General features: G+C 58.9%; 2 protein-coding genes across 3 annotated transcripts; both read left to right on the forward strand.

The window, feature by feature from the left end:
* Positions 1–927: 927 nt before the first annotated feature.
* On the forward strand, positions 928–9,149 carry ISOC2 (isochorismatase domain containing 2). Of its 2 annotated transcripts, none has more exons than XM_043598268.1 (6): positions 928–1,031; positions 4,677–4,814; positions 6,477–6,686; positions 6,964–7,034; positions 7,169–7,286; positions 8,755–9,149. In XM_043598268.1, exons 2-6 carry the CDS (start codon positions 4,680–4,682, stop codon positions 8,833–8,835), a joined length of 615 nt encoding a protein of 204 aa, XP_043454203.1. In that variant the 5' UTR covers positions 928–1,031; positions 4,677–4,679; the 3' UTR covers positions 8,836–9,149. The 2 variants fall into 2 exon arrangements, with proteins under 2 accessions (XP_043454203.1, XP_043454204.1); XM_043598269.1 differs by having other exon boundaries at positions 1,004–1,094.
* Positions 9,143–27,590, forward strand: SHISA7 (shisa family member 7). The gene is made up of 6 exons (XM_043598266.1): positions 9,143–9,490; positions 16,407–17,137; positions 18,379–18,533; positions 20,094–20,159; positions 20,639–20,788; positions 23,068–27,590. Exons 1-6 carry the CDS (start codon positions 9,143–9,145, stop codon positions 23,712–23,714), a joined length of 2,097 nt encoding a protein of 698 aa, XP_043454201.1. The 3' UTR covers positions 23,715–27,590.

Below are 27,590 nucleotides of genomic sequence, written 5' to 3' on the forward strand. Positions count from 1 at the left end.
TCGGCAGTGAATAAAGTGTTAAATAAACATTTAAGGGGTTTGGGGGGCAGGGCACAGGTAGGGTTGATCGACAATAAATGAATATGCCGGTACCTTTTTAAAATGCAACATAAACTTCCAATTTCAGATTGGAATTAGTGCTGTGAAGAAAATAAAGCAGAGACCTGATGGAGTGGCTGTCTGACAGATGGTGCTCAGGGAAAGCCTTGAATGACAAGAAGGAGCTGGCTGAGAAAAGGTCTGGGGTTCTGGGCACAGGAGACAGAATGTGCAAAGGCCCTGAGGTGGCTGAAGCAGAGTAAGGGGGATCGCGGTAAGAGATGAGGTCACAGAGATCAAAAAGGCCGACATGAATTGGGAGTAGTTTGGATTTCATTCCGAGATTTTTTTCTCAACCCCATTCCCAAGCACAGAGTCTAAATATTACAAACGTCACCTTGGGAGGCAGGTGCAGTACAGATGGGGAAACTGAGACTGAGCGGGGTTGCAAGGACTTAAGTTCCCTTTCTGTAAAGTGCTTGGGTCTCTGATGAGTTTCTGACTCTTGACTCAAAGGCCAGCGTTGGAACCCCAGGCCTGCCTCCACCCTGGGCACACCCCTCACTCCCTCTTTCTGGGCCTCAGGGGTCTCCTCTGGACCACAGGAGGGCGACCCACCGCCCCAGCTGGAATTCGCTGTCTCTGCACGCACCGAGCCGCTCTGTCCCGGGCCCGCCATTCACGGCCTTCCCGGCTCTCCATTGGTCGGACGCGCTGCCTTCCCGCCCCCTCCCACCGGCGGACCAATCACGCTCTCAGGATGGACATCCTGCCCGGCACCGCCCCTCCAAGGAGGGCTATGCAGCTCCGCTTGTAGGTTGGCCGGCCTCAGGGTCGGGGCAGAGCTTGGCGAGCGCCGATTGGGCGGCTCGGCCTGGGTGGGCGGGACGCGGACCGCGGGGGCGGGCCACGTGTCGGAACAGTGCAAAACGGTGACCCTGCCTTGGAAAGGGGCGGGAGGACCGGAGCGGCGTGAGTCCCGGCTCGGAGCGGTGAGTGTCCCCCAGTCCTCTCCAGCGGAGGGGCGGGCCGGGCTGGAAACCAGCGCCTTCCGGGTAAGGCTCCCCAGCGCCTCGGGGGCGCTGACCTTCCCGCTTTGCAAGTGGGGAAACTGAGGCTTTGCCAGGACGTCCGGGCCGAGGTGACACAGCCAGGGCGAGGACTCCTGCCGGCCCTACAGAATTGGCTGACCGGGGACTCGAACCTTCCACGGGTCGCGCCCGCCCTTTGTGCATCACTGGCCGAGTTTTGCATCGTCCCTATGGGGTGGGCTAGTTTGACCCCTGTTTCTCCGATGAGGCAACCGAGGCTCAGACAGCGTGAAGTTTGCCCAGGGTCACACTGCCAGGGAATCCTGGCTGCAGGGCTGCAGGGTTGCACGCCCCACCCTCCCCCGCTACTGCCCCTCCTCCTCCGGCCTTTGACTCCCCCCACCTGGAGCTCAGATCTCTCTCTCCCTAACAGCATTTCTAAGTCAGTCTCCAGCCCAGACCTCTCCACATTCACACGCGCGCATACACACACACACGCACTCCCCACCCTCCACCCTCAGTATTTCATCTCCCCCAAACCACTTCCCCTTTCCAGGTCCCCAGTTAGTCCCTAGGACCTACCACCCATGGACCGGAAACCTGTACATCTTCCTCCTTGCTCCTTCCCCCACAGCCAGCGGCACCTGCCCCCTGAATCTCTCTGTCCTGCCTCCTCCTCTCTCTTCTCTCTGCCTAAAGTGGAGCCCAGGCCTCACCTTTGTCCACCTAGACTCCAGCCCCGGTTTTCTCCTGGCCTCCACCCTTTTGTCTGATACTTTGAAAACTTTTTATGGAAATATACTGCATATCCAGGGGGGAAAAGCCATACATACAAATCACAAATACCTCAAATAACTTTTCACGTAGCCAACGCTCGTGTGTAAACAACATCCAAATCCAGAAGTAGAACTCCCCACTGCATCCCAGAAGCCCCCCTGCCTTGTGCCCCTTTCTTTACTGCTGCCCAATGATAACCATTATAACTTTACTAACACAGATTGGTTTTGCTGGGTTCTCAGCTTATCTAAGTATTTTATCGTATATATTACGGACCAGACAACCTATCACACACTGTCCACACTTCAAAAGGAACAGTACTCCGTGAAAATAAGATTTCCTTCATACCCTGTCCCTCAGTGACCCCCCCCCCCCCACCTGAAGCACCTCCACGTGTACCCACCAGAGACAGCAAATATAGGAGCAGAAAACTCACGTTTTCTCTTCTTTGGGGAGACGAAGAGGGAAGCATTGCTGTGTATACTGTTCCGCTTCTTTTCACTGTTAACATCTCTTGTTACTCAAAGAGCTTCCTTGTGATTTTCCCTGGCTACAAAGAATTCCATAGTACAGCTATACCATAACTTACATAACCAGAACCCTAACCATAGACGTTTACATGTATTTCCGTTCCTTTGCTCAGCGGAAAAGTCCCATAATGAATAACCAAAAAGTCTGGTAGGGAATAACCTTGTGTCATTTCACGTGTATGTCTGCAGGGTAAATACTTAGCACATTTTCTGGGTCACAGGGTTCATGTAACTAGAATTTTGAGAAACCTTGGCCACATGTGTTTCCCTGGGGGTTGTTGCAAAACACACTCCTACCAGCCTGAAAGGGAGATCTTCGTGGCTTCAGACACCCTGTCCTACCTAGGCTTTCAGCCATGATAGCTCTGATCTGACCCTGTCCCTCCTGTCTCCTGAAAAGTTAGAAGGGAAGTGAGGAGAGCAGCCCGGGTGGAGGGAGCCGCACAGGGGAAGGACTTGGCTGGGATGGTTCCAGGCGCCTTGCCTGAGCAGGTTACATTTTAGTCCTGAGGACCTGAGAGCAGCCCTGGAAGGTGGGGGCTAAGACAGGGGAGTAACAGAGTCAACCTTGTGTTTTCAGAAAGATTGTTTTCTCTCTCTCCCTCCACTTCCTCGGGGGAGACTTTTGCAGACTCTGCCAAGATAGATCAGGTTCCCTCGAAATCCCAGCACTGATCGCAGTCGTAATTAATGTGATTAATTCATTCAGTGCGGTTTTGTTTTTGTGGGAGTTTCCATTCCTTTTTTTTCTTTTTAGACAAAATTCACATAGCATAAAATTCTTCCTTGTAACCACCCATGAGTTTTTACACTGTTTCTACACTATGTTGCCCATAGAAAACATTTTCTACAGTAGATGTGTTCATTTGAAAGAATCGTCATAAACAGCCTGTGTGCCCACCAGCCAGCCTCCAGACTTCCCCCGTATTAACCATTTCACCTTCCCCTGGGTCTGCAGGGTCTCCCATGTCCCACATAAGTTAACGAGTAAATGAGTGAACACGCCGAGGGCATGAGACGTGCAGACATGAGCAGGGCCAGAACCCCCAGTTGAGCAGCAACTTGGGGACCCCGGGACTCAAGCCTCCTGGGCATATGGGCTGGGACAGGCTGAGACTCTTGGAGGCGGGGCCCAGATGCTGGAGAGGGAGCTGCTCTGACTGGGGCGGGGGGGGGGGGGGGGGGGGGGGGGGCTTGCTGTGCTCTAGTCCTGTGGGACGGGGGGGGGGGGGGGGGGGGGGAGGGCGCCAAGTCGTGGACCCCTCGGGTCTCAGTGGCCTCCCCTGTAACAGGGCTGCAGGTGATTCCAACAGCCCCGCCCCCCCTTTTTTCATTGTGCTAAAGTACAAGTCACGAAATTGACCATTTCGACCATTTTTAAGCGTACCATTAAGTGGCAGTTAACAAATATTCAAGACGTTGCAGAACCGTGGCCACCACCTAGTTTGAGAATGTGCTCATCAGCCCAGCAGCAACACCGCACACAGGAGGCAGTCAGCCCTCATTGTCCCCGCCCCAGCCCCCCACCAGTCTGCTCCCTGTCTCTGGATTGGATCCCTGTGGACGTTTCATGTGAATGGGCTCCCACAACGTGTGGCCTCTGGTGACTGGCCTCGCTCTTGGGCGCGGCGATCTTGGGGTTCACCCGTGATGTAGCATGTAGCAGTGTCTCATTCTTTCTGCGGATGATTAACAGTCCCCTGTGCAGGTGCACCGGCCTTTCCTTCTACGACCTGCAGGGATGTGCAGCCTGCATGTTGCATGAGGGTAAACTGAGTTTCAGAGGCTGCGTAGGGGGAGTCAGACTTCAAGAGCCTCACTCAGGACACTGCCACTGCACCTGGGCTCTGGTTTTCATCCGGAATCACACCCGTGCCCTGTTACCTGCTGTGGGCCCTCCGGCCTTCACCTCCCTCCTCTGTTCCCCACCCCCACCCTGAAGGGCAGGGTGAGGATCCCAGTTGGAGTGTTCCTTGTGGAGGGCAGAGGGTGACCTTGATGTTGCCGTGTATCCTGGAAGGAAAAGGCTTTCCCAGGGACCTTGGGAGAGTGAGATTGGGAGCACAAGGTCAGAGAAGGCCTCCCTGGGAAAGTGACCTCCCAGCCGAGTAGGACGTATTAAGAAACAAATGGATTCTGGGCCCAGGGATCTGCGGACACAAAGGGCAGCACATGGGAAGGGGGAGGTTTCCAAAGGACTGTGTGGGACCCTCACGGGTCTGAGTGCACGGACCCTGGACAGGGAGTCAAATCCCCTGCCCTGACTGGCCCCTCCCTCTCGCACCTCTCCCAACCCCAGGATATGGCAGCTGTGAGGCCCAACCTGGGCCGAGTCCTCCCTGGGTCATCTATCCTCTTCCTGTGTGACATGCAGGAGAAGTTCCGCCATGTCGCCTACTTCCCCCAGATAGTCTCTGTGGCCGCCCGCATGCTCAAGGTACAGCCCCTCCTCCCTCAGACCCAGGAGTCCTGGCCCCCAAACCCCTATTCCCTCAGACACAGGAGTCCAGACCCCCAGCGCCCTCCTCCCTCAGACCCTGGAATCCAGACCCCCAGCCCCTCCTCCCTCAGACCCAGGAGTCCAGACCCCCAGCCCCTCCTCCCTCAGATGAGGGAGTCCTGACCCCCAGCCCCTCCTCCCTCAGACCCAGGAATCCAGACCCCTTAGCTCCTCCTCCCTCAGACCCAGGAGTCCAGGCCCCCAGCCCCTCCTCCCTCAGACCCTGGAGTCCTGGCCCCCAGCCCCTCCTCCTTCAGATCCAGGAGTCCAGACCCCAGACCCCTCCTCTCTCAGACCCAGGAGTCTAGGCCCCCAGCCCTTCATCCCTCAGACCCGGGAGTCCAGGCCCCCAGCCCCCTCCTCCCTCAGACCCGGGAGTCCAGGGCCCCAGCCCCCTCCTCCCTCAGACCCAGAAGTCTACATCCCCAACCTCCTCCTTCCTCAGACCCTGGAGTCCGACCGCAGCCCCTATTCCCTCAGACCCAGGAGTCCAGACCCCCAGCACCCTCCTCGCTCAGACCCAGGAGTCCAGACTCCCAGCCCCCTCCTCCATCAGTCCCAGGAGTCCAGACCCCCAGCCCCCTCTTCCCTCAGACCCAGGAGTCCAGACCCCCAGCCCCCTCCTCCCTCAGACCCAGGAGTCCTGACCCCCAGCCCCCTCCTCTCTCAGACCCAGGAGTCCAGACCCCAGCGCCCTCCTCCCTCAGACCCAGGAGTCCAGACTCCCAGCCCCCTCCTCCTTCAGTCCCAGGAATCAGGCCCCCAGCCCCCTCCTCCCTCAGACCCGGGAGTCCAGGCCCCCAGCCCCCTCCTCCCTCAGACCCAGAAGTCTACATCCCCAACCTCCTCCTTCCTCAGACCCTGGAGTCCGACCCCAGCCCCTATTCCCTCAGACCCAGGAGTCCAGACCCCCAGCCCCCTCCTCCCTCAGACCCAGAAGTCCTGCCCCCAGTCCTTCCTCCCTCAGACCCAGGAGTCCAGACCCCCAGCGCCCTCCTCCCTCAGACCCAGGAGCCCAGGCCCCCAGCCCCTCCTCCTTCAGACCCAGGAGCCCAGACCCCCAGCCCCCTCTTCCCTCAGACCCAGGAGTCCAGACCCCCAGCCCCCTCCTCCCTCAGACCCAGGAGTCCAGAACCCTAGCCCCTCCTCCCTCAGACCCAGGAGTCCTGGCCCCCAGGCCCCTCCTCCCTCAGACCCAGGAGTCCAGACCCCCCAGCGCCCTCCTCCCTCAGACCCAGGAGTCCAGACTCCCAGCCCCCTCCTCCATCAGTCCCAGGAATCAGGCCCCCAGCCCCCTCCTCCTTCAGACCCAGGAGTCCTGGCCCTCAGCGCCTCCTCCCTCAGACCCAGGATCCTGAACCACAGCCCCCTCCTCCCTCAGACCCAGGAGTCGTGCCCCCAGCCCCCTCCTCCCTCAGACCCAGGAGTCCAGACCCCCAGCGCCCTCCTCCCTCAGACCCAGGAGTCCAGACTCCCAGCCCCCTCCTCCATCAGTCCCAGGAATCAGGCCCCCAGCCCCCTCCTCCCTCAGACCCAGAAGTCCTGCCCCCACAGGCCCCTCCCTCGGGCTCAGGCCTTTGTTTCCCCTCCCTAGCGCAGGTGGCCAGGCTGCTGGAGGTACCGGCTGTGCTGACGGAGCAGTACCCAGAAGGCCTGGGCCCCACGGTGCCCGAGCTGGGTGCTGAAGGCCTGCGGCCACTGGCCAAAACTTGCTTCAGCATGGTGCCCGCGGTGCAACAGGAGCTAGACACACGGCCCCAGCTGCGCTCCGTGCTCCTCTGTGGCATTGAGACCCAGGCCTGCATCTTGGTGAGACCCCCAGCTAACCCCTGGGAACCTCCATCCTCAAAAGGATACCCTTCCCTGACCCCGAACCCTCTGTCCTCCTGGCAGGACCCCCTTCCTGACCTGGGACCGTCATCCCTCCTAGGACCCCTCTCTACCTCATGCTCCCATGGGGCCCTAGGACCCTGCTGTAACATGGGGGCCCCCTGCCCTGATCTGAGGCTCCCTCATCCCCGTCCCCCTCCCCAGGCCCCTGTTCTTGTCTGGGGTTGAGGTTGCCCTTGACATGTCTCGCCCCCAGAACACGACCTTGGACCTCCTGGACCGGGGGCTGCAGGTCCATGTGGTGGTAGATGCCTGCTCCTCCCGCAGGTGAGGGGGTCCTGCTGACGGGTGGGTGCACGTGGGCGCAGGTGGGGTGTCTAGGAGGAGTGGGATCCCTGCCAACCTTGCCGGGCGTCTGGGCGTGCGGGCCGAGGCACCAACAACCTCCGTCTCCCGCGCAGCCAGGTGGACAGGCTGGTGGCACTGGCCCGGATGCGGCAGAGCGGCGCCTTCCTCTCCACCAGTGAGGGGCTCATTCTGCAGCTTGTGGGTGACGCCGCCCACCCCCAGTTTAAGGAGGTACTGGCCCCGCACCCTCCCCCCCACCCTCCCTGGTCTCCTCAGCGCCCGCCACGTGGTGGTTGACAGCCTACATCTGGGAGCACAGCAGGCTGCTGCCTCCTGGCGGCCGAGTTCTAAGTCCCGTCAACACCGTGAAGGGCAAGGGAAGCTGTCGGTGGCCATGAGGGCGGGGGAGAGAGCGAGAACGCAGGGGAGGGGCTGGGAGTGTTGGGGTGCAGAGGAGGGGTTGTGCGGGTGGTGTGGGAGGCCTCCTGGTGAAAGGTGGGTTTAGAGTGAAGTGAGGGTGGGAGGCAGACAGGAACAAACAGTCCGCCAGAAGCCCTGCGTGGGAGCCCCTGACCCCCACCTCCCGTCTCTGGCCCTCAGTTGCGTCCCCCGCAGCCACCACCACCAGGTGGCCTTGCTAGTGCCCGGGTCTGACTAGGTAGCCCCAGCTGAGTCACACTGCTGGCCCTTAGGATGAAGGGACATGCCCCAGCCCTCTGAGGTCCGCCCTTGTGCCTCCTCTTAGGCCAGCTCTGTTGAGTTATTTGTTAAGCACCTACTATGGGCCAACCAATGGGGCAGGTCCTGGGGCAGCAGCCAAAGCCAGGGTGTATTCGGTTCCACGTTGTGGTCAGGCGCTGGAAGGGAGTGTTCAGAGTGTGTGTGAGAGAAGATGGGGCTCACAGCAGGGATGGCCCTTAAGTGGAGGCCTGCAGTGGAGGGGCAGCGGCCGTCCAGAAAGTGTTCCCGGCCAAAGGAGCAGCTGAGGCAAAGGGCTGCAGGTGGACCGGAACTCACCCTATTCAAAGAACCGGAGTGGGCCATGCCGAGTGCTCGGTGAGCGTGACAGGGGAGGAGGCAGAGAGGAGCCAGATCCGTGTCTTCCCGGAGTGGAGGGGTTTGCACAAGGGAGCTGGCCAGAGTCAGATCTGCAGGTTGGTCCCGGGTGGCCCATGGATGTGGGCGGGAGACCAGAGTGGAGGCAGTGGGGATGCAGATTGTGCTTATATTTCTGGAGGCAAGCAGGGTGGGGCTTGCTGATGGATGCAATGTGGGGCTTTGGGAGAAGGCAGCCCCAGAGAGGCGGGTTGAGCATCTATGCTCCTGTGGTCTACTGGTTGGGGGAACACTATTGTGTAAGAGGCACTTGGATCAGAGTCTGGAGTTGAGGGGCAAGGCGTGGGCCGGATTTGGGAGCTGAGGGATGGGAGACGTGAGACAGGAGCAGGGTATAGACCAGAAGCTCCAGGACAGAGACTACTGGCAGCAAGCCAGACAAGTGGACCAAGATGGCAGGTGATCATAACCCAGGCGGCTATGGTGGAAGGGAGGCCCGAGGAAAAGTTTTGAGAAGAGGGAGTGGTTGGTTTGGCCTGTCGCTGCCAAGAGGGCGAGGCGGATGAAAAGGAAGAAGTGCCCTTCCAGATTGTCACAGACATGGGGACTCTTGACTCCCTGAACCCTCCTCTTCCCCCTACAGATCCAGAAGATCATCAAGGAGCCCGCGCCAGACAGCGGGCTGCTGGGCCTCTTCCAAGGCCAGAACCCCCTCTTCCGCTGAACTCCTCACCCCGAAGACCACCCTCCTGTCATCTGGACCTCAGTGGAATCACTTTGCCCCCATCCTTGGAATCCCAACAGTGGTGCAGTCCACCGGGAGTGCCACCCCCTCGGGAGGGGAGGTGGAGAGCTACCTTGTCATTGGGCCAGAGCTCCCGGAAATGCAAATGAGACTCGTGGAAGCTGGGCGGCAGTTGGCTGAGCAGAGCTGGGGGCGGGGCTCGGCCCCGGGCCACTTCAAGAGGCGGGAAGGGGAGGGGGAGGGAGTGTCACAGGCTGTGGGACCCGGACTTGCCGAATAAACATTGATGTGGCTGTGGGCCGAACCATTCTTGGATTTGGGGGGTATCCCGGGGGCGAGTGGGGGCTGCGGGTGGGGGGAAGAGGGGTCCCAGCAGGTGGGGAGGGGGAGGTGCCTCTCCCCTGCTCCCAGCCGGCGCGAGGCAAAGGCGAGGCTGGCCCAGCCACATCTGCGCGGACAGGAGCTGCCGGCCGGGTCGCCCGCCCCGCACGCTGCCGGCCGCCCCCCACCGGCGCGCACACGCCCAGCCGGTTGGCTCGCAGACACGCGCTCGCTCTGCCTCCCCGGCCGGCCCCCCACGCCGCCGCCCGCCGCCGCCCCCGACTCCCCAAGGGTCCCGACTCCGGAAAGTGAGGTGAGCGCGACCGCACCCCGGTGCGGAGGGGGAAACTGAGGCACGGGGACACGGGGACGGGGAGGAAGGAAGAGGCAGGTATGCGGGTGAGTGGATGAATGGCTGGGAAGGACAGACCGCTTCCTCTGAGTGCTTCCTGCTCCCCTAAGACGCAGGAGTCTGGGGATCCACATGGGGGCTCCCAGAATTCTGCAGCCCCCGTGGAGATCTGGGAGTCGGGACTCCGCGGAGCCCCCAGTCAAGGCCCCCCTGTCAAGGCTCCCCAACCCCTTGAGATTCTCAGCCCTTGGCCCCCAGCCCCCACCTCCAACCTCGGGGGCCTAAGAAGGCAACCTCTGAATCCCCCAGAGACCCAGGAGTCGGAGCCCTCACCAGCCCGCCCCCACCGGGGAATCAGAGTCCGCCCCCACCCCCACCCCCGCCAATCCTGGAATCCCAGACCCCTCCCAGAAGGCCCCGTCCGCGGAACCCGGCGTCAGAGCGCCCAGCACCCCCTCTCCCCGGGGACCGAGGAGTCCCCTCCTCCCCGCTCCTCCAGGCGCCCCCGGCCCCCGCCTTCCGGATCCAGGTGTCCCCCCTCCTCACCCCCCAGCCTGATGCCTCGCGTCTCGGAGGCCGCGCTCGCGTCGCCATGGCAACAGGAGTCTATTTTGCGCTGGGAACACACAGCTCCCGCTGCAGCGCCCCCCCACCCCGCCCCTCCAACCTGGGCCTGAGTGAGAGTAGGGGGACCGGCGAGAGAGACCGGGGACCGGGGTGGGGTGAGGGTAGGGGACACAGAGACACCCAGAGGGACAGAGATCTGTAGAAAGCAAACCTGGGAAAGAGACATAGAGACAGAGACAGAGTCAGAGAGGCAGAGAGACATGGGGATGGGGGGGGGGGGGGGGACACAGAGACAGGCCGGAGAGAGACAGAGACGATGGGACAAGGGGAAGAAGGGAAGTGTTGGCACACAGAAAACAGACTCCGAGAACGGGACACCGCCGGGAGGGGAGGGGGGGGGGGCGGGAAACGAACGTGTGACAGAGACTCGGGACACAGAGAAGCGATGAGACCTGGAGAGAGAGACACAGGCTAAGAGGACCATGGCCCAGGGCAGATCCGGCTGGAGAGGAGAGGCCGCCGGGCGGGCCGGTGGGAGGCGGGGTCCGGGAGAAGGGTGGACAGCGGAGATATCCGGAGTCAGACAGGTGCCAGAGACAGGAAGGTGTAGGGACGGGCCGGCCGCGGGGAGCGTGCCCAGGGAGGGTCCTTGTCTCTGAGTCCTCTCCGCCTGGGCGCCCAGGACTGCGATCCCCGCCCCCCATCCGGACCCCTCCCCTTCCCCCTCCGCTCTGCTCCCCCAGCCCGAGCACCTGGACTTGAACCCACACCCTCTCCCCTCGCCTGCTTTCCACATCCCTACCCCAGATGGACCCCTCACCTCAATCCCAGATATTCCTAGGGGAATATCATGCCCCCCGGACCCTGCGTGCCCCCAGCGTCTCTCTCTCTCTCTCTCTCTCCATACCCGCCGTGCACCCTCAGCCCCCCTCCACCACCACCTCCAAACCCCTCTCCTGCCCCCAGTTCACCAGCTCAGGGCTTCTGACTTCCTGGGTCTCACCCTTCTGTGGGCTTCTATTCTCTCTCTCTCTCTCTCTCTCTCTCTCTCTCTCTCGGTTTGTTGATCTCAGAACCCCACTTCTCTGACTCTTTGCCCATCCTGTGAGTATCTGTCTTCCCCCTCACTGCCCCCCCCCCACTCTGGGTCTCTGTCCTCCTCCCTGGGTCTCTGTCCTCCCGGGGTCTCCCCCTGCTCTCACATCTCTGTGTCCCTCTCCCTGGGTCTTTCTCCTCCTCTCTCTGAGTCTCCCCCCAAACCCCCAAGTCTCTCTCCTTGTCCTGCTCCATCTCTCTCTGCTGCCACACATCTCAGAAGGCGACTCACCTGGCCCCCACCCCAGCTGGCAGAATCTGGAGAGGGCACAGGAGCAGGGTGTGGAGTGTGGGGCACAGTGCTGTGAGGGTCCCAGGAGCCTCCTCTGGAAACCCTCCTCAAGTTGGCTCCCCAGATCTCTGTCTGTATGTCTCTCGGGTCCTAGGCGAGGGGGGGGGGGGCTGGGGAAGGGGCACAGCCAGACCTCTGGCCCTGAGCCGCTGAGCATGCATGGGGCAGAGAGGGAGGAGACTGGGGTGCAGGGAGGAGACTAGGGTGCAGGGAGGGAAGAGATTGGGGTGAGGGCCCCTTTTCTCTTCAGCTGTGGGGGGAGGAAAGTGCCTGTGTGTGTAAGGGGTGCAAGAAGGGCTGGGGGGGGGCGGGGGGGGAGTTGTCACGTGCCTGCTTCCAGACTCCACCGCTGGGTGAGGGTGTGTTTGCACATGTGTGTGTGTGTGTACCCATGAGGTTGCATGACTGTGGGCTGTGATGTGTATGGTCGTGTGTCCATGTAGAGCTGGTTTGGGCAGGTCTCTGGCTGTATTGGGAGCTATGTGTGGTCCCAGGGTGTCACAACGTCTGAGACTGTGTCCTGTGGGTGGAACGGTTGTGTGTCCTCATGGAGCTGTGTATCTGTGTATCTGCGTGTTGGGAGGAGGCCTACAGGTGTGCCGCCAGGATGACATTGGGTGTCCTTGTGCGTTGTGTCTGGCACGCGGCGTGGGTGTCCTGTGTTCTCCGTCATTGCGTGCATATCATGTTGTGTGTGTGTGTGTGTGTTGTGTAAGGGAAGAATCAGTCCTCCTGTATCCTTGTGTCTGGACAGGCCACTGTGTCCCTAGGTGTGTGTCCACTTTCCTTCCGGAGGCATAAGGCAGGGTAGGAGGTTATGGGTCCCTCCGCTAACAGAGGTGGTGTGTGTGTGCGTGTGTGTGTGTGTCTGGGTGCATTGCTGGCTTTGAGGGATGTATGCTGTGGCCCCCCTCCCCCACTCCCCAGAGTTGTCAATGGCCTGGAGTTGTGTCTCCGTGGGTATGTGCATGTGTAAGCAGTTGGAGGAGATAATGGGACTCTGTTAGCAGAGGGAAGAATTGTGTCCGTGGAGCTCCACCGGAAGCTTGGCACAGAATGGGGACTGAGTGAGCAAACCGCTAGCCCATTTGGTGCCTTTATGCAAATGAGACAAAGGTACCCCCTGGTCCAATGCAGCTCCCCTGCGGCTACGGTTTGGCAGGCAGATGGCACCCTCGTGTGAGTTCTAAAGGGTGCACCTTCCCCCAGATGGATGCAGCCCCATCAGCACGCCTTAAGGAGGAGAGCCTGGCTGGATTCCAGCCTCGCAACCAGAGCTCCTTGTGCAGTGCACAACCTGCCCAACCGTATGTGGCAGCCCTCAATGAATGAAGAAATCCACATCGCTGCATGCATGTGGATTCACTGATGAAAGAGGTGTGTCTGGATGCATGTCAACCCCCGTTTGTCTGCATGGAATAAAGGGACCCATGCCCTACAGGTGGCAGTGCCCTGAGCCCTGAGTTCAAAGCCTAGCTCCGATGCTTGGGCACTGTAAGGCTTAGGCAAATGATAGTCCCTCTTGGAACCTCAGTGTTTTTGTCTGAAGTGGGGGAGGGGGAGAGAGAGAGGGAAGACCCACCTCTCATACATCTTTCAACATTCATCCATGCCATAGTGCTGTGGACACAACCATGAACAAGAAAGACCAAAAAAAAAAGTCTGCCTTCATGCAGTGCGTAGTCTAGTGGGCCACTGCACATATAATGCGGCAGGTAGAGATGGCACCCATAACTAGACAGAAAGAGATGGCACCCATAACTAGACAGAAAGAGATGGCACCCATAACTAGACTAGACAGGGAGCAGAGTGCCTGGAGGTGCTAGTTTAGACAGGGCAGGGAGGGACACTGAGAAGACATGTGAAGGGCGCCTGAAGGAAGGAAGGGGGTGGGTCAGACCGATATCTGCAACAAGGCAGGGGGGGAGGGTCCCAGGCCAGAGGAACAACAAATGCACAGGCAGGAAGAAGGGACCCTCTTGGACACGGGACCTGGAAAAGCATGAGGGACAGGGACAGGGAGAAAGGTTTGCATTTTATTTTGGGTGTGAAGCCATCGGGCAGTTTCGACAGGGCAACGCTTGATGTCATCTGACCTATGCTGGTGGGTTTTTCGTTTCTTAAAATTGTGGCAAGATACATAACGTAAAGTTTACTGTTTTAACCATTAAAAAAAAATGTTTATGTGTTTATTTGAGAGAGAGAGAGAGAGAGAGACCGTGCATGAGCAAGGGAGGGGCAGAGAGAGACAGAATCCCAAGCAGGCTCCGAGCTGTCAGTGCAGAGCCCCACTCGGGGCTCGATCTCATCAACCACGAGATCATGACCTGAGCCGAAATCAAGAGTCGGACTGAGCCACCCAGGCGCCCGATAGTCTTTAAACTATTTTTACGTGTACCGTTCAATGATACTTAGGACACCGGTAATGTGCCACCATTGCCACCAATTCAGAACATTTCTATCACCCCAAAGCAGCCACTCCCCATTCTTCCACTCTCCCCCAGGCCCCAGGCAACCGCTACGCTAACCAGATTTCCTGGCTTTATAGATCTGACTCCTGTGGACGTTTCGTATAAGAGCAATCATACCGCATATGACTGTTTGTGTCTGGCTTCTTTCATGTGCTGTTTTTCGGGTTCACCCGCGATGTAACGTATCAGTGCCCCGTTCCTCGCTAAGGCAGAATAATATTTCATTGTACGCATAGACCGCGTAGATCTGTTCCTCTGTTGGTGAACGTCCGGGTGGTCTCCGCTTTGGGGTGTTATGAATAGCTCTGCTATGAACACTCGCGCGTTAAGTTTTCGTGTGAGTGTACGTTTTCGGTTCTTTGGGCAGATGCATAGGCGTGGAATTGCCAGGTCATGTGATAACTGCTTAACTTTCGAGGAGCCACCAAACAGCTTTGCACGGTGTGAGCTAAGCCACTTCTAAGATGCCTATTAAGCAGGGAGTGGGATATTCTAGCCCAGATTCAAGGGAGGGGCCAGGGCTGGAGCTAAAAGGGAAGTTGAGGCCCCTTGCAGGAGCAGGACAAGCTGACTGAGGCGTGGGGAGCCTCGGCTCCCATGACCCTCTCCCCAGCCCAGCCCCTACTACTTTTGGTGATAATGGTGTGGTCCCCAAACACACACCCCCCCCCACCAGTGGAAAGGAACAAATAAAACTGATACCTAATGATGCTCATTCAACTCGTCCTATCCACCCTCCCATCCTCTTTTTTATTTTTTAATTTATTTTTTTAATGGTTATTTATTTTTGAGAGCGAGAGAGACAGAGCACGAACAGGGGAGGGGCAGAGAGAGAGGGAGACACAGAATCTGAAACAGGCTCCAGGCTCTGAGCCGTCAGCACACAGCCCAACACAGGGCTCAAGTTCACAAACCGTGAGATCGTGACCTGAGCCAAAGTCAGCCGCTCAACCGACTGAGCCACCCAGGTGCCCCTACCCTCCCATTCTCTCATGCTGCTTTCATTTGGTCATGACTTCCTGCAAAATTTCTTCATATTTGTCCTTAACAGTTTTCAACAAGCGTCACCCTGGTGTATGTCTGTGCGCCCAGCCCTCTCCCGCCCCTGGAATATAAGCCCCGTGAAGGCGGGAACGCTGTGGCTTAGTCACCGCTGCACCCTCAGGGCTCAGGACACACTGTGGAAGCATCCGTGCTGCCGTCCTGCTGCCTAGAAATGGCCCCATCTGGCCCCTCACTCTGCCGTCTCCTCCCTGGCCCTGTTCCTGGCCACCCCCTGAACTAGCGGCTGCAGTGTGCACAGTGCGCGGCACTGCAACAGACCAGGGCGTTCTGAGCTCCTTACAAAGATCAAGCCGGCTCATCCTTCTAACAACCCCCTGATAAACCATCCTTACCCCGATTTCACACATGGGGAGACTGAGGCACATGATCAGCTCTGCCACCCTGCGTCGCCTGCTGTCCTGAGACACTTCAGACCTGCAACTGTGTGTGTGCTGGAGAGACAGAGGGAGAGGGTGGAGGAGGGAGGGAGTGAGAGAGAAGCTTGAGGCCCCTGAATTACCAGACCTAAATAAAGGAGAGAGAGGGGCCTTTGGGGGCGACCGAGGACCAGCCGGGTCTGAGTCAGCACTCCTCAACCGGGGCAGCTGTGACCCCAGGGGACCGCTTGGCACTGCCTGGAGGCATCTTATGTCCTCACCACGCGGAGAATGCGAACTCTCCTGGCCCCCAGTGGCACACAGGTTGGGCCCAACGTGAGCGGTGTCAGGCTGAGAAGTCCTGACCACCTGGGTCCACCTGCCTGCTCTGTAAACTCAAGTTCTCAATTCCAATCTCTCTCTCTCTCTCTCTCTCCCCACCCACACCTCTTCCTCTCACCTTCCCCATCTCCCCCCCACTCCTCCCGTCCCGCCCACCCCACATCTGTGTCCATTGCCTCCCCCATCCGCACTGACCCACCACAACCTCCTCCCCCGCTCTCCACGCCCCCATATCACCCCCCCCCCGCCCTCTTACGCTCCCCCTGCCGTCGCTCGCTCGCTCCTCTCCCCGGTTTCTTCTCCCCACATCACATCTTTCCTCTGGTTTTTGCCCATCCTTTACCTCTGTGCGCCCGTCTGACATCTCCGCGGACCTTCCCAATCCCCCCACCCACCCACCCCCCACCCCCTCATCGCTCGCTTTGACCCTACCGGCGTCTGCCCATTATCACGGCCATTCTCCTGCGGCGCGTCCGGGGCGTATTTCCGTTCCGCCCCCTCCCCAAACACCCCCGCGTCCACTGCCCTGGGGGGCTGCTAACTCGGCGCGCGGGCATCTCCCTCTCCACGCATCCTTTCTGTCCCCTGCGGCATGATTCTCGCCATTCTTCTGCCTTCCTCCTCGCGTCCGGCCACCCACCCCCACATGTCTGCACCTCTGGCCATCTCTCTCTCGCCCCCCGCTGCAGCCTCGGTTCTCCCCCCGGCCTGGCGGCCCTGTCCGACCGCCTGCGCGCCCCATGCCGTCCCTCCTGCTGCTCGGGACCCTCCTGCTCCTGGCCTCGACCGCCCGCCAGGCCGGGGCGCGCCCGTCCAACGCCACAAGCGCCGAGCCCCCGGGCCCGCTGCCCGCCCTGCTGGCGCACCTGCGGCGCCTGACCGGGGCGCTGACGGGCGGCGGGGGCGCTGCGGGCCCGGGCGTCAACGGCACCAGGACCAGCGCGGCGAGCGGGACCGGCGCGGCGGCGCGGGCGCCCCCTCCGGCCGAGCTCTGCCACGGCTACTACGATGTCATGGGACAGTACGACGCCACCTTCAACTGCAGCACCGGCTCCTACCGCTTCTGCTGCGGCACCTGCCATTACCGCTTCTGCTGCGAGCACCGCCACATGCGCCTGGCACAGGCGTCCTGCTCCAACTACGACACGCCGCGCTGGGCCACCACGCCGCCGCCGCTGGCCGGGGGCGTCGGGGGTGCCGGGGGTGCGGGCGGGGGGCCCGGGCCCGGCCAGGCCGGGTGGCTGGAAGGGGGCCGGGCGGGGGGCGCAGGGGGGCGCGGGGGCGAGGGCCCCGGGGGCAGCACGGCCTACGTGGTGTGCGGGGTCATCAGCTTCGCCCTGGCCGTGGGCGTCGGCGCCAAAGTGGCCTTCAGCAAGGCGTCCCGTGCGCCCAGGGCGCACCGGGAGATCAACGTGCCCAGGTGTGTGAGCGCTGGGGCCCTAGGGCAGGGCGCCTGGGGGCGGGGCCTGGGCTATCGGGGGGGTGGAGCCATCTGGAGAGGGCAGGGCTACAGGGAACCAGGCTTGCTCAGAGATGCGGGAGGCAGCCACAGCGAGCGCGGGAGCAGATACCCAGGGAGACCGAAGGGGTCCCAAGAATAGGGGCGACAGAACCGGCCCGGCTGCTGAGTGACGGGAGAGGCTCAGGCCTTTATCCATCCAACAGACTATTTGTTGGGCACCGTCTGTGTGTGGGTCAGAAGCTGGGCATACAGCTGTGGACCAAACCAGGTCCCTGCCCTGCTGGGTGAACTGGCTTTCAATCCCAGGTCAGACTGTAATGAGGATTAACTGAGTTGATTCACGTCAAGTCTGGGCACATAGTAAGGCCTCCATAAACGCTGGCTGCCGTTATCATTAAATGTGAGTGGTGGGGAGAGTAAGCAAGTCAAACGGGTATTTGTGGGAAGGGTATTCCAGGCTGAGGGAACAGCACGTATAAACGTCCTGATAGAACTTGCGGGACAGCGACGGAGCCTCTGAGCCTGCGGAGCAGTGGGCGGAAGCAGGTTTATTCTAAGAGTGATTGGGGGGAGGGGGGGGGTCTGGAGGGCGCGGAGCTCAGGCACGAAGCCATCTGATGGCTCCAGAGGAGTCTTTGGGGACAGCAGGGGACCAGGGTGGAAGCGGGAGGCCCCTTAGGACACTAGCAATGAGCCAGCAATGAGAGGAGGCACTGGGGGCAGCACAGGTGGCAAGTGGTCCGCTAGGGATTTATTTTGGAAGTCCAAGATGGCTGAGGGGCGTGAAAAGAAAGAGAAGCAGGAGCCAGGGGCGAGTCTCAGGGTTTCGGTCCGCACAACTGGACGGAAGAGGCACACTTTACCGCCAAGGGAAGGCTGTTAAAGGAACAGGAGGGAGGCCCCAGGTTCGGGGTGGGGTGGGGGCCCAGGGAGGACGGTGTGGGAAGGACCACAGAAGGGGCTGGGTCCCAACGAATCGGGGAAGGGGCGCTTCAAGCAAGAAATGTGGTCGGAGGAACCTTGGGGCGGGCGGTGCTCAGATGGACATTAGCGATGGGCATGGCCAAAGACGAGGAGCTCCGCCGAGCTGACCGACTCCCCCAAAGGGGAGAGCAGGGAGGGAAAAGAAGGCTGGGGCCTCCCTCTCCCTGCCCCCACCCCCGTCCCCAGGCCGCTGACCGGCTCTCTGCCACCTTTAGGGCTCTGGTGGACATTCTGAGGCATCAGGCTGGGCCTGGGACCCGCCCGGACCGGGCACGAAGCAGCTCCTTGACCCCGGGGGTCGGGGGCCCCGACAGCATGCCCCCGAGGACGCCCAAGACCCTCTACAACACCGTGAAGCCCTCCAATCTCGGTGAGTGGGACCTGGGAGCCGGGAATGCCGCTGCGGCCTCTGACCACGCCCATCTGCCCTGTAGCCCCGCCCTCCCCGGGTAGCCCCACCCCCGGCGCCCAGGCCCCGCCCGCGCCCCCAGCCCACCCTCCAGCCTCTTCCTGCTCTGAACCCGACCAGCTCCCGGCTAGGCTGGAGGGACCCTGCTGTGAATCAGGACCCCTCCTTGCCCTCCCGTGAACCCTCTGGGTGGGTGCCACGGACGCCACGGTGATTTCAATGTAGACATTCTCGGCCCCTGCACTTGAGAAAACCAGTGTCAGAGCTCCTAACAGCCACACACACAAGAAAGCTCCTAACTATTGAATTAGAATGTCCTGAACACTGCCTGGGTTTGAACCCTGGCTCTGCCGCTGGCTACCTGGGACACACGATTTCACCTTTCTGGGCCTCACTTCCCCCGGCCATAAAACAACCAGCGTCGCGGCGCTCACCGCACAGGGTTACTGCAAAGCTCAAATGAACTAACGACGGAAGGCTCTTTAGAGCAGTGCCTCGCACAGAAAAAAGGTCTATATAAATATGAGCTGTTCTCGTATTTTATGATGAGTTCACCAGGGAGAAGTCCAGGGAGCTGTAACAGGTTAAAAAGAGTCTCGTCTGGTTTGAGGAGGAGGAGGAGGAAGACTTCCTTCCCCCAGGATACCGTTTGAGCAGTGGCCTGGAGGGTGAGGGGCCTACCTGGGCCGGGCAAGGTCTGAGCCTCTGAAGCATAGTCTGTGAGGCCAGGGAGAGGGTGTGCAGACACCTCAGGAAGGACCTGAGCACCGGGCTGAGCTGCAGAGCTCTGTCTTTGTCCTGATGGCAATGGGAGCCATGGAGGACTTCAGAACAGGGGAGCAACAAAGTCAGAAGTGAGTGGAAGAATTTTTCTGGAACTCATGTGAAGGGGGAGAGATGAGAGGAAGAAGGTGCAGGAGGAGGCTGGGTAGTAATGCAGGCTATACAGGACAAGGCCTGAGCTGGGGTCAGAAATGTAGGGGGAGAGATGGGTTTGAATCGTAATATAAGGAAGAGACATTTGAGGTGGATCTTGAGGGATGAGTAGTTCTTCAGGCAAAGAAGGGGAGGAAGGAATTCAAGTCAGAGAGAACAGCATAATAGCATCTGCAAAGGCCCTGTGGCAGGACTGAGCTAGGCTCATTCAGGCAAGGCATCAGCTAGGGCCGAGCAAGCCTCAAATACCATTCCCGGCTTAGATTTTTGTCCTGTGGATGACAGTCAGCCGTGGGAAGAGACTCCAGCAGCATAGGGGCAGGGGCAGGTGTGGGTGTCAGGAGTACTACCAAGGCGGGGGGGGGGGGGTTGCTGATCTGGAAGATGGGCTGGCCAAATGGCCAGGAAGCCGATTTGATGATCCAGAAGGGTGAGGAAGGTCAGAGCAGAGATTCAGGAGATAGGAGGGATCAGAGCTGGGAACCCAGAGGACATGAGTGGAAATCCTCCCATGAGACCAGGACAGCAGTGCCAGCTGGGAGTGGGTGATGGCAGTGACACCACTTCCCTTCTTGGTCCCCACAGATAATCTGCACCACAACTACCTGCACCTCAGCGTCAACAGCCCCAAGCACCATGCCGCCACGATGGGTAGGGACTGGGGCTGGGTTGGGGGGAGGACAAAGGCTCCTTTCCTTCCCTGCCTGTCCTAAGCCTGAGCTGGGTGCCCAGGATAGAGCAGGTGTGAGATCCTGTGAGCCCTGACCTCCCAGTCCAGCCAGGTGACCAAGCTAGCCTCAGTTTCCCAGTCTCATCTCTCTCCTGCCTGGGTTTGTGGGGAAATGTGTGGAGTGGACGGCCCCTCCAGCCTCCGGCCAGGCACACAGCAGGTGCCGAGCACGTGCCAGTTACCTCTCTTCCTGTGACGTGACCGGCTTCCCCAGCATAGAGCCTGTCTCCGGAGGTCGGGGGAGCAAGTATCCCTGAGGGGCCAGAATCCCTGGTTTCCACTCCCTAAGGGGCTGGGGGCTGGAACTGCTGGGTCAAAGGGAGAAGGGGCTGGGAGCCTGGACTCCCGGGTCTGAGGGAGGAGGGGCTGGACTGACCCCTGCCATGCCCCTCTGCCCCAGACTGGCGAGCCGCTCCGCCACCCAGCCCCTCCCTGCACTACTCCACGCTGTCCTGCTCTCGGTCCTTCCACAACCTCTCGCATCTGCCCCCGTCCTATGAGGCCGCTGTGAAATCCGAACTCAACCGCTACTCCTCCCTCAAGAGACTGGGTGAGTCCCAGGAAGGGGAGGGGAAGGTGATGGGGTGGGGCCGGGGCCTGGGTTTAGGAGTGTGGACAGTGGCCCAATAGGCCTCTGAAAGTGCTTTTTAAAAATGCGTATCCGTGCCCCCCTGAGATCTACTGTATTCATTAGGACTTGTATTTACAATTAACAGAAATACAACTTAAGCCAAAAACAAAAGGCAACTACATTGGCTTGATACGGGAAAGTCTATGAATCATGAGCTTCAGGTATGGCTGGATCCAGGGGTTCAAAAGCTATCTCCAGGATTCCACATCTCTTCTTTATTTTCAGACAGATTCTTCTTTAGTGGTAGCAAAGACTGACCTGAGAAATTTCAAGATGCTATTCTGCCAGCAGAAAAGGGTCTTTCCCAATGATCCCAGCATTCCCAGGTCTAGATCCCACTGGGTCCAAATTGGGTCACACGCTCATCCCTGGACCAATCACTGTGATTCTGGACATTTCTGGGTCAGTGGCAAGAGCCTTCAAACATTTCATTATTTTTTAAAAACATTTTTTAACGTTTATTCATTTTTGAGAGACAGAGCACAAGCAGGGGAGGGGCAGAGAGAGGCAGAGGCACAGACTCCAAAGCGGGCTCCAGGCTCCGAGCTATCAACACAGAGCCTGACACGGGGCCTGAACCCATGACCCATGAGATCATGACCTGAGCCAAAGTCAGACGTTCAACTGACTGAGTCACCCAAGCGCCCCACATTTTATTATTTTTTAAGTTTATTTATTTATTTTTGAGAAAGAGAGTGGGGGAGGGGCAGAGAGGGAGAGACAGAATCCCAAACAGGCTCCGCACTGTTAGTGCGGAGCCCAATGTGGGGCTCAAACCCACAAACCACGAGATCATGATGCCAGCCGAGATTAAGAGTCAGACACTTAATTGACTGAGTCACTCAAGCACCCTAAGCCTTCAAACATTTTAAACTGAGAGCCAGGGGCGCCCGAGTGCCTCACTTGGTTAAGCATCTGACTTCAGCTCAGGTCATGATCTCACGGTTCCTGAGTTCAAGCCCTGAGTCTGGCTTTTGGATCCTCTGTCTCCCTCTCTCTCTGGCCCTCCACCACCCCCTCAAAAATAGACATTAAAAAAAAAAAAAAAGATTTAAACTGAGAGCCACATTAAGAAATGCTTTTTATATCATGACCCCTGAGACACATATAATATGTATAATTTTTAGTTACAGCAAAACTTTGAAACTTGTTATGGACATTTTCAAACATGCCCAGCATTAGAAGAGATTGTAAAATGAATCCCCATGTTCCCATTGCTCAACTCAACAATGAGCAACATTTTGTTAATCTAGACTCCCTTCAGCCCACTTTTAGCGGATTATTTTAAAACAAACCCCAGGTACTGTCACTGCATCCATCAATATTTCAATAACACAAACGTAACTGAAATAAAAATTTTAGGAACTGGTTGCTTACCCTTATTCCCCTAGAATACCGATGCCTCTTTTTAAATAACTTTTTTAAATGTTTATTTATTTTTTAAAGTAATCTCTACACCCAGTGTGGGGCTCCAATGCACAACCCTGAGACCAAGAGTCGGATGTTTCACTGACTGAGCCGGCCAGGCGTCCCTGTGTGGATGCTTTCTGAAAATTTTCTATTCTAGTTAATTTTAAAATGCCATTCACCCTCTACAAAACTGACTTCATAACCCACGAATAGGTCACATCTCCAAATTTGGGGCGGGGGGCGGGGGGCAGGAAATTCCCCCCCACATCTACTGGCCCACCATCTGTGTGGGGCCTAGGAATGTGCGTTTGGTCACACAGCTGGCCTGATGGTTTTGGCCGACTAAAATTTGAGACTCACTTGGGCGCCTGGGTGGCTTAGTCGGTTGCCCGCTGACTTCGACTCAGGTCATGATCTCGCGGTCTGTGAGTTCGAGCCCCGCCTGAGGCTCTGTGCTGACAGCTCAGAGCCTGGAGCCTGCTTCGGATTCTGTGTCTCCCTTTCTGCCCCTCTCCAGCTTGCACTCTGTCTCTCTCTCTCTGTTTCAGAAACGAATAAATGTTAAAAAAAAAATTTTTTTTATTAAAAAAAATTTTTTTATTTAAATAAGATCCCTCCACCTATGTCACCTATGTCACCTACCTGTGCCCAGGCTAATAATGACCAGGGCATTCTGGTGATCCCTGGGGTCCTCATGGGTGTGGGATGTACGGAAGCCAGGGCGGCGGGGGCACGTTCTGGACTGGTTGGGGACTTACCTGTATGGCCTTTCCCCCCTCTTCCCCCAGCCGAGAAGGATCTGGATGAGGCCTACCTGAAGCGCCGGCACCTGGGGGAGATGCCCCGCGGGACGCTGCCCCTGCACACTCTTCGGCGACCTGGCACGGGGGGCGGCTACCGCATGGATGCCTGGGGCGGCCCCGAGGAGCTGGGCCTGGCGCCCGCGCCCAACCCGCGGCGCGTCATGTCCCAGGAGCACCTGCTGGGCGACGCGGGCCGCGCGCGCTACGAATTCACCCTGCCGCGCGCGCGCCTGGTGTCGCAGGAGCACCTGCTCCTCTCGTCGCCCGAGGCCCTGCGCCAGAGCCGGGAGCACCTGCTGTCGCCCCCGCGCAGCCCCGCGCTGCCCCCCGAGCCCGCCGCCCGCGCGGGTCTGGCCGCGTCCCATTCCAACTTGCTGCTGGGACCCGGGGGGCCCCCCACGCCGCTGCACGGGCTGCCCCCGCCGCCCGGCCTGCCCCCGCACCACCACCACCACGGTCTGCACGGCTCGCCGCAGCCCGCCTGGCTGTCGGACGCCGGCGGGGGAGGGGGCACGCTGGCGCGCAGGCCGCCCTTCCAGCGCCAGGGCACGCTGGAGCAGTTGCAGTTCATCCCCGGCCACCACCTGCCGCAGCACCTGCGCACCGCCAGCAAGAACGAGGTGACCGTCTGAGGCCAGGCCCGGGGGCTTGGGGGCTGCGGCCTCGCGGGGGCCCCCGGCCCCGCCCGGGCCCCTCAACACACTCCAGGGGCCTGGGACCCGGGATCAGCCTGTGGCCAGGGGGCTGCCTCCGAGGACACCGCTTTGGATGAAATCGCCACCGGAGACAAAAACCTCCTTCCGGGATGTCACGGTAGATAAGATCCCTCCTCCTGTGTCTCCGTTTGAGGCAAGGCCTCTTTCCCATGACGTTATCACAGAGGAAGAGCCCTGCCTGTGAGCTCATCACTCGTGAAAATGTCTGTGTTCTGTGATGTCATCACAGGGACAAAACCTCCTCCCCATTAATCCGTCACAGAAGAATAGGCCCGCTCCTGAAGTCAACACTAGCGGCCATGTCTATGTTCCACGAAGTCATCACAGACTTTCTTCCTGGGAGGTCACAGCAGAGGCAATGCCTTACCCTATGACATCATCCCTAGAGACAAAGATTCCTTCCTGTGAATGTCATTGCAGAGACAAGTCTCACCCTTATGATGTCATCTCCGGCACCAAAAGGCCTCTTCTGACATCATCGCCAGGAAAATGTTTTCTTCCGGAGAAGATGCCTCTGTCTATGATGTTGTCGCTACAGACAAAGCCATCTTCCTGGGACACATCGCGAGCAAAATGCCTTGCCAACTGTGTCCTCGCTATCCATGGGACTGTCCACGACATTGTCACAGGGACTCTGCCTCCTTCCTGTGATGCCATCTCCAGAGAAGGTGCCTTGCCCTATGACATTATCAGAGGGACCGTGCCTCTTCCCGTGATCTCATCACCAGAGGTGACAACCTGCCCCTGGGGCACTCCAGGATGAGGCCCCTTCTGTGGTATCACCACTGGACTCTGCCTGCTCGGAGATGATGCTGTAAGACACCTGCACTGCTCCTGTCCTATCATGAGAAGGCAGGGCACGCCCAGAATCCATGACAACCCCCCAGGGTCACCAGAGAAAGTGCCCTGAGCTGAGACATCTGAGGGATGTTGTTGCTGTGGAGGCAACCCCACCCGGAGAGAACGATCTGACTGTAGGTTGTTGGCAGCAGGCCCCCGCTGAGGTTCTGTCCCGGGATTGTGATGACATCACCACAGACACTGCCTGCTCTGGAGGGCCATCATTTGTGATGGTGTCACCGGAGTTTCTGCCTTGTCCTGCCACGACTTCACTTGGTCACTCCTGTCCCTGACAGCAAGGACATGCCCTGCAGGACTTCCACCAGACTCTCCCTCTAAAGGGTGGCTGGGCCTCAGACCCCATCCCTGTGCAGTGATGTCACCTCCTGTGTGACTCCTCAAGGACAGGACTCCCAAGGAGGCCACTCTGGCCCACCAGCCTCCCGGAGGCGTGGGACTCGCAGCGGCCCAAAAGCTGGCCTCGCTTCTTTCTGCCCTAACGAGAGACATCATTGCCTCTGTCAACAAACTCCTGGATTTCTGTTGGGGGTGAGGTGGGATGGGGTTGGTTGGGGTGTGCCCGCTATTGATTTGGCTGATGATATCATCGGTGCCACAGACTTCCACCACTCATGATGGCATTGTACCTGGGGTCAAATGCTAACCATGTCTGATGATGACATCATTTCCCAGGATTCCCTATGACCTACGGTGTCCATCTCCCAGGATCTACCACAACCATTGTATCATCTCCTAGGACCCATCATGACACATTATGTCATTACCTTCCAGAATCCTCAATGGCTGATGGTAGCATCCTCTACCAGGATCCACTAGCACCGATGATGCCACCATTTCCCATAGTCCCTGATAACTGTGGTGTCATCACTTCCTAGGACCCATGAAAGCCAATGCTATCATCACGTCCCAGGATCCACTTCAACCGTGATGTCATCACCTCCCAGGACCCATTTCAACCATGGGGTTATCACCTCCCAGGATCCATGAGAGCTAATGGAGTCATCACCCCCCAGGATCCATTTCAACCGTGATGCCATTACCTCCCCGGACCGACTCCAACCATTGTGTCATCACCTCCCAGGATCCATGAGAGCTAATGGGGTCATGACCCCCCAGGATCCACTCCCACCATGGTGTCATCACCTCCCAGGACCCACCATGACCATAGCATCATCATCTCCTAGGATCCGTGACACCCAAATATGTCATCATTTACTAGGATCCACTTCAACCATGTGTCATCATCTTCCAGGATCCATCATCTTGAGGGCCAAGTACTGCAATGGCTGCACTTCAGTTGTTTTCTGGGGTCCCACGGCCCCTATAATCGTTCCCGTAAGGGGAACTAGCACAATAACACACCATTTTCCTATTCCCTCAAAAAGGGAATAAGGGGAGGACCCCTCTGATGACATCATCCTTAGTCTGCCCCTTTTTAATGATGTCACTGCCTCTCCCCTGACTTAAGCTGATGCCTGCATCAACCCCACCACAGACCTGGTCTTGGCCAGACCCCATCACCCCCCTGGTGAGGGCATCCAGGCCCCTCCTGATAACTCACAGCCCTTCACCCAACCATCTCATCGGTGACAGGGTCAACACAGATACCTTTTATCATCACCAGGGAGTGTGTATGTGTGGGGGGCTTTACAGGTCTCAGGTGATATCACTGCCCCTGTTACCTGGACCCCTATCCAAAACAGCACTCCATTGGCTTGGGCCAGACTTGACCCCATGGGCTGGGTGGGCAGCTGTGGCCTCTCTGGGGCCTTCCATCATGTCTTCTGCTGGCCTGATCGTGGAGCAGGCCCATCCTGAGGGCCACAGCCACTGCCAGTGCCATGGTGGGGTGGTGATCTGCATCATCTCAAGACGACGGAGAGGTAGTGTTCTCCCCCTCCCTCCCCCTCACACACCAGGGAGCCTCCAGGGGTTTTGGGGATTCCTCAACACCCAATGCACAATCTGCCCCAATTCCCTTTGTACATAGCCATGTTGCTGGGGGGCGGCCATTCCCCCACTTTTAAAGGGCTACATACCCCCTCCCCAGCCCCCAAGGCAAGGCGAGGGGGCCTCTTCTCCCTTCTCTGGGCCGTCCCTCTCCCTCTTGTCTCCCCCCCCCCCCAATACTGGCACCTCAGCTCATCCCTTCCCATCAGGAGCCTGGGGCAGAGAACTGGCCCTCAGCTCCCACCACACCGGGGGAACTGGGGAGCCAACCCCATCTACCTGGGCCCCAGTGCCAGTTTTTTGACTCCATGCTTATGGCTGCTCCTCTGGGTTCCTCCAATCCCTCCTAGGGCCTCGCCGCGCCCAGTGCCCCTCAGGCAGACTGTGACTTCCCAAGAAAGGAGCCAGCTTGGGCACCTGCCCCCCTTGCAGACCCTCTGCTCACCTTCCCCACTGAGCACTCAGCTTTCTCCAGCCCCCAGAATTTGGGGGTTTGGGATCTTTCAGCTTTTGTACACGCCCCCACACACCTCAACTTGCTCTCTCCTGGCCTGGATTCCAGGAATCTCATTCCCCCTTCCCCGCACTCACTCTGCCACAGGCCGCCTGACCTCGGGCCTTGACCTCTTATCTCAAATAAGCCATAGTGGGGAGAGGTCTCAAGGGGGTGAGGAAGCAGCCCTGTCCGGCCCGCTCACCCTCGATGCTTCCGGAGCCTGGACCTCGCCATCTGAGTCTTCCGCCCCTGATAAATGCGCATGCGCGCACACTCACACATTTCCCCCACCCCCCACTTCTGGTGGAGGGGGCAAGGGGAGGGGTGCAGAGAGAAGACAATTCTGGACCAGACAGTGCTGGACACCTTTTTATCCCTGCCCCTCCCGGGCTCTACACCAGACCCCCCCTCCCCCCCAGTTCCTTGGTGAGGACAGCGGTGGAGTGGTAACTTGGTATTTTTTGGAATAAACAGATGTTTCCTGA

Source organism: Prionailurus bengalensis, chromosome E2 (assembly GCF_016509475.1).
Source record: "Prionailurus bengalensis isolate Pbe53 chromosome E2, Fcat_Pben_1.1_paternal_pri, whole genome shotgun sequence".
Lineage (NCBI taxonomy): Eukaryota > Metazoa > Chordata > Mammalia > Carnivora > Felidae > Prionailurus > Prionailurus bengalensis.

Excerpts from the sequence above, each read along its gene's own strand:
- ISOC2 (XM_043598268.1), top strand. The coding sequence starts at position 4,680 with ATGGCAGCTGTGAGGCCCAACCTGGGCCGAGTCCTCCCTGGGTCATCT. Across the intron at positions 6,687-6,963 it reads AGACCCAGGCCTGCATCTTG|AACACGACCTTGGACCTCCT; the intron begins GTGAGACCCCCA and ends TCTCGCCCCCAG. Across the intron at positions 7,035-7,168 it reads GATGCCTGCTCCTCCCGCAG|CCAGGTGGACAGGCTGGTGG; the intron begins GTGAGGGGGTCC and ends TCTCCCGCGCAG.
- SHISA7 (XM_043598266.1), top strand. The coding sequence starts at position 9,143 with ATGTGGCTGTGGGCCGAACCATTCTTGGATTTGGGGGGTATCCCGGGG. Across the intron at positions 20,160-20,638 it reads GCACCATGCCGCCACGATGG|ACTGGCGAGCCGCTCCGCCA; the intron begins GTAGGGACTGGG and ends CCTCTGCCCCAG. Across the intron at positions 20,789-23,067 it reads CTCCTCCCTCAAGAGACTGG|CCGAGAAGGATCTGGATGAG; the intron begins GTGAGTCCCAGG and ends CTCTTCCCCCAG.